At 44.7% G+C, this 6,208-nt stretch overlaps 1 protein-coding gene across 1 annotated transcript; it reads left to right on the plus strand.

Annotated features, from left to right (window-relative positions):
* Positions 1-1,778: 1,778 nt before the first annotated feature.
* On the plus strand, positions 1,779-4,380 carry LOC105180506 (uncharacterized). The gene is made up of 2 exons (XM_025304091.1): positions 1,779-2,453; positions 4,183-4,380. The coding sequence occupies exons 1-2, from the start codon at positions 1,779-1,781 to the stop codon at positions 4,378-4,380; spliced, it is 873 nt and encodes a 290-aa protein (XP_025159876.1).
* Positions 4,381-6,208: the final 1,828 nt, after the last annotated feature.

Genomic DNA, 6,208 nt, shown 5'->3' on the forward strand with positions numbered 1-6,208 from the left:
CTCCTCACCGTCACACACTGCTGCCGTCTCCGTTCCTCGCTATCTGAGTGCTGCGACAACTCGCTAACGATGAGGACGCAGAGTTCCCGCAAGCAGTGCCCGTTATATTGCATCAAACATATGTGGACGACTGCCTGCTTGGCGCAGATAACATAACGTCGGCTATTCAAACCCGCAATCAGTTGATCGCCCTCTTATCTCGAGGCGGCTTCCAGCTGCGCAAGTGGGCGAGCAATTGTACCTCGGTACTGGAGGATATCAATCCTTCCGATCATGGGCTCGCTCGCAATAAGGATTTCTTGCCCGACGAGCCTCTTAAAGTGTTGGGCATTTCATAGCATTTTGAACGGGACATACTTTACTTTAAAACAGCGACACCCTCGATTTCCGGTCTGATCAAACGAGAAATTTTGTCCACCATTTTTAAGCTTTTTGACCCACTGGGCTGAGCAGCCCCAGTGATGGTTTACGCAAAAATGTTGTTGCAGCAATTATGGGCACTCAGGTGCGGATGGGACGAGCGGGTTTCCCAGGCTTTACATCATGGTTGGTCGCAATTTCAGACGCAATTTCCTCGGTTAGAGAAATTCACAATTCCGCGTTGGACCGGACTAGGCGCAGGTTCTGTTCGAGTCGAACTTCATGCGTTAGCGGACGCGTCTACAAAAGCGTATGCTGTCGTAGTGTATCTACGTATTGTCGCGAACGCCAACAACACTACTGTGGCGTTACTCCTCGCGAAATCTAAAGTCGCGCCGCTCAAAACAATAAGCGTGCCGCGCCTCGAGCTGTGCGCAGCGTTGTTGCTTGCACGGTTGCTTCAATTTGCTAGCTCCACGCGTTCCCTTGTGGGTCGTGGGTCAACGAGGCAACGCTCCTGAGCGTTGCCTCGTTGACATGTTACTGCTGGACGGATTACACAATAGTGTTGGCTTGGTTAAGTCATCCGCCCAGCAGGTGGAAGACTTTCGTGGCGAACCGGGTAGTCAAAATTCAAGCGGTTACTTCTCATGCTACTTGGCGGCACGTTCTGACGCAAGATAACCTTGCCGATTGCGCCTCTCGTGGATTGTTACGTGAGGAGTTCTTGCACCATCCGTTGTGGAGGTCCGGTCCGTCATGGTTGCAACAAAGTCAGGAGCGGTGACCAAGCTTCACTGGACCAACTCTCGAGGAGCGCACTGAGTACATGTTGCTGTCAGCACATGTTGCTACTACTTCGGAACCATAGGATCTACAACATAGGTTTTCGTCCTGGACAAGGTTTTTAAGAGTAACAACATATGTCCTCTGCTTCACTCGTCGATTTTGATCGAAAAGGATCGGCGATGATACTGGCCCTCCTCGAGGCACTTTGGCATTAACTGCATACGATCTTCAGTTGGCCAACTAATATTGGCTTAAAGTCATGCAGTCTGATTCTTTTTCTGAGGAGATTGAGCTCCTTCTTTGGAACCGCCAGCTGGCGAAATCAAATCCGCTGTCGAGTTACAACTTAAATATTTGTAGACTCAAACGGACTTCTACGGGTCGGAGGAAGATTTCGGCACGCCAAGATTCCGGATGTGAGAAAACAGCCCATTCTCCTCCGAACACATCCTCTTCTCACGTTGATCATTCGATACTATCATTTAAGCAATTGTCATGCTGGGTCCCAGTTAGCTCTCGCTGCACTACGTGAAAATTTCTGGATCCTTCGCGCCCGCGCGACAGTTCAATCTGTGTTACACCGCTGCGTTCGATGCGCGCGTGAGGGAGCTAAGATCCCCACTGAGCTTATGGGCGAGCTTCCGGAGATACGCGTAAATCGCCAGGTTCGAGCGTTTGTTCACACCGGCGTCGACTATGCCGGTCCTATCGCCATACTCAACGCTCCTGGCCGTGGGCACAAATCTCATAAAGCGTACATTGCCTTATTTGTTTGCATGACAGTAAAGGCCATCTACATTGAGCTCGTAAGCGACTACAGCACATCCGCTTTCATCGCGGCATACCATCGCTTTGTCTCACGACGAGGGTTGCCAACCTCTCTATATTCCGACAACGGCACAACGTTCCAAGGCGCCGAAAAGGAACTCCGCACCGCCTTTCATCAAGTGACCCGCAACACGAGCATGCTGAACTGCGTCGCGACTGACGGAGTGGGGTGGCAATTCATTCCCCCTTCAGCTCCGCATTTCGGCGGACTCTGGGAGGCCGTCGTCAAAAGCGTCAAACATCATCTTCGACGCTGCATCGGCAGTCAGACGCTAACATTCGAAGAAATGACCACGCTCCTATGTCGTATAGAAGCCTCGTTAAATTCTCGGCCCATTGCCGCAGTCTCTGATCACATCGATGACTACAATCCGTTGACCCCGGGTCACTTTCTGATCGGGACACCGCTCATCGCTGCACCGGAGCCCAGAGTCGTAGCTTTCGCGCCTGATGCACTAAGGCCGGTTAGGTTTCGGGTTCGTTCGTGGTCTTAGCGATTGGGATCCCGAGCTTCGCTGGTACAGGCGAGATAGAAGTAATCGGTCGTACAAAAGAAGATGGCGTTTATTCGTTCCTTCTTACATTTGCGCTTACGTACTAGTGTAGAATAACGGACCCGGATTTATACGTTAACTATCGAGACGCTCAGTTTTCGGTTCAATCTTCTATCTGCTCGTCTTTTTCGGCTCCAGTCTTATATATCCTGGTGCTTTTGGTATGACTGACACAATAACCTACTTTCGTGGTCTCAGTCAGTAGAGTTGCAAGTTTATGTATTACAAATACTTTATGGCGTCAGCACTTTAATCGAATTGTGTATTGCGCGCTTACTAACTAACTGCAACATAAGGTGGAATAATTAGGACGCGGTTACAACACCCTCTCCCTATTGGGAAAAGAAAACGGAAGCACGACGTTTTCGCATTAAATAACTACAATAATTATACAAACAGATACAATTATATGTGTGTTCCGGTGACAGTGTTTTTTGTACAATCGTGTCATGTTGATGCTAGGTCCCCCTTTTTCTTTCATGTCGATGGGTTACTGCATTTGCGTTTTCTTAGTTGTTTAATGACTCATATGGTGGAGATTGTTATTATTAAAATAATTATGCAGCTCATCGTAGGGAAAATGATGTAGCTATGCGTGAATAATGGGTTTTGTTTGTTTTCTAAATTTAGACTTATATCTTCTAATTTGGTACTTAATTTTAATAATTCGTCAGGATGTGGAATTTTCTTTAGATTTAATTGTAGTATTTTGTTCTTGTGTTCCTCTACTAGTGATTTGGTTCCTAGAAAGGTTAGATTGTAATCAGGTAAATATGCTGGAATTGTGTTTTCCTTTATCGTACCAGGAGCAGCTAGAGTTATATCGTCAATTGTGAACTTACATTCCTGGTGTGCTTTTATCGATCCTGATCTTATAAGTTTGGCTAATTCTTTAACTTTTGGACAAGATATAGAAATTGTTTTCTCGCAGGGTGTCGAGTATAACCATGAATGTGAATTTTTCAAAGGAATAATGATCGTGCAATTAGTACTAATATATTTTGTGCTACAATTTTGTACGAATGATCATGATCGCGCGTATATTTGTATTTCGTACGATGATTCAGAATTTATTTGATATACCGGATTATTTTGTTGACTTACATATGTGGTTTTGGATTGTGCGTATTTATCTAGATCTTGTTCAGTTAATATCATATATGTATGGTCGTCCTTGTCGATTGCTACCGTGAAGTAATTGATATCGGCTAAAGCGAAAATATTGCTATGGTCGAGTATAGGTACAGGGTACAGAGTATAGTTACATGTAATACATCATAAGCGGGGTTAGGTGACTAGTAGAATCCGTGAAATAGTAAAAAGGTATCCGTTCCTATAATAAACGCTTACAGTTATCAGTTTCTTCATTTCTAACCAATTTCCTATATCTGTTGCAAATGGAAAACATGTCTCTTGTGGTAATTTAAAGCGAGGTTTCCTTAAGTTTAGCTATTACACCGGCAACGGGTGTTAAGTGTGGGTGCAGTACCCTATGTCTTAAATGCAGTAAATATTCTATCACGTTTTCTACGTCTCGCATTAAATCAGCAATAATCATATTTATGACAGCGAAATGTTCGTCTATTTCGTCCTGTACTAGTTCTTGAAGCTGTTCTAATTGAATTTTGCGCATGTGGTTTGCTAAAAAAAGGGATGTAGGGATGCGCTGTGGGGTAGAACCTTTCACCAAAAACGGTCGCGTCTGGAGACGTACCAACCTGGTAGTCAACAGATGGAGGTGATTGGTCCCCAGAGGGCATCCAGTTCTCATCTATGGCTCCACATGCCACATCCTGGAAACTGCATCGACCTGCAGGCTAAACTAAATGAGAATAGCCAGATATGGTGAAAAGCGTGGCGTCTGACCCAGAATGGGCGGCTGACAAGAAAATGCAGAAGGATTAGGGGCCCCACTGTATTAATAACGCTCTTAATAAATCATCATGAGAATACAATTTAAGGAAAAAGGTGTGCCATGCGACCCGGCTAGCAACCGGCGTTTCGAGATGTCCGGGCTTGGAAGTGTGAAATGGAATACCGGCCAAGAACAGATAGGAACCAGGTCTCACTTGGAAAATATGCGACTGGTCAACAAACATAATAAACATAAACCAATCAGGATTGCGACGTGGAACATGCGGACTCTGTTTCAGGCGGGAAAATTAAGGAATGCGACCTTGGAAATGCAAAGAATGAATCTGGATATCTTAGGAATGTGTAAAATCCGATGGCCTGGAAACGGACAACTTGGAACTGAGGGGGCGACGATGTGCTACTTTGGAAGCCCTAAGGACGACATAAAGCATAGACATGGAATGGCTGTCCTGGTGGCGCGACGTTTGACCAAGTATGTCGCCAACTTTGTGGCAATATCCGAGTGTTGCATGCTGTTCAGATAAAAGGACACCCTAAGAACATTAATTTGATCCAGGTTTATGCACCGACTCTTGATAAAACGCAGGAAGAAAGTGAGGAATTCTATGAACAGTTGGAGGGCTTGATGAATACTCTTAAAGACCATGACATCAATATAGTGATGGGCGACCTAAACGCCAAAATCGGTCAAGGATAGGTTGAAAAAATTGTGGACTCATATGGGCTAGGGTAAGGAAACGAAAGAGGAGACAGACTGTTACAGTTATGTCAGTAGAGACAGATGGTCATTATGAACACATGGTTCCAGCTACCACCACGCCGACTGTACACTTGGCGATCCCCAATGGATGATGCCCAAGGCAACATAGTAAGGAATCAGATCGACTACATTATGATCAACAAACGTTTCAGAAATTACGTCAAAAGCGTGAAAACGTACCGGGAGCTGAGATGAACTCAGATCACAATCCAGTGGTGGCGGGGATCCGACTCCGGTTGAAAATGCAACAAGGAAAACATCTGGTGAAGAAAATCAACACCAAAAAATTGAAGAATCCCGTCATCAGAAACAATGTCAAGGACACTTTGAACAGGAAAATCGCAGGAATAGACGCACAACCTGAACTCAATGTGGAAGAAACATGGAAACAACTAAAGAAGACACTTAAAGAGACAGCAATGAAATAGCTAGGCACTCAGATAAATAATAAAAAAGAAGAGTGAATGACTGACGAAATTCTCGACTTAATGGAGCAGCGGAGAAAGAACAAAAATGAGGAAGTAGTATATAAAAACATCCAGAGAATTATCAGAAGGAAAATTAGAGAAGCAAAGGAAGCTTGGATCAATGGAAAATGTCAAGAAATAGAAAAACTTGAAAAAAAAACATGACAGTTTCAATCTTCACAAAAGAGTGAGGGAAATGACAAACACCGCTTGGAGAAGGGTAGGCGCGGGACTGATTGATGGCGACAACAAACTTATTGTGGATAAGGAAGAACAGGTGAAAGTGTGGAAGAACTACATCACAGAACTATTCGGAGACAATCGATCGGAGGATGAGGACATTGATGAGGAACTGGAGAGTCCGGAAATAATCAAGGTGGAAGTGAGAAAAGCCTTAAGTTTGGCAAGAACAGGTAAAGCGGTCGGACCAGATAAGGTGAATGCGGAGATACTCAAGTTGATTGACATCGATAAAACGACATCCTCTTAAGGATGTTAACCACATATACAACACCAGGAACATTCCCATGGAATGGCTGAAATCCACATTTATCAGTATTCCCAAAAAATCGAAC

The sequence above is a fragment of the Harpegnathos saltator genome, unplaced genomic scaffold (genome assembly GCF_003227715.2).
Source record: "Harpegnathos saltator strain DR-91 unplaced genomic scaffold, Hsal_v8.6 scaffold59, whole genome shotgun sequence".
Taxonomy (NCBI): domain Eukaryota; kingdom Metazoa; phylum Arthropoda; class Insecta; order Hymenoptera; family Formicidae; genus Harpegnathos; species Harpegnathos saltator.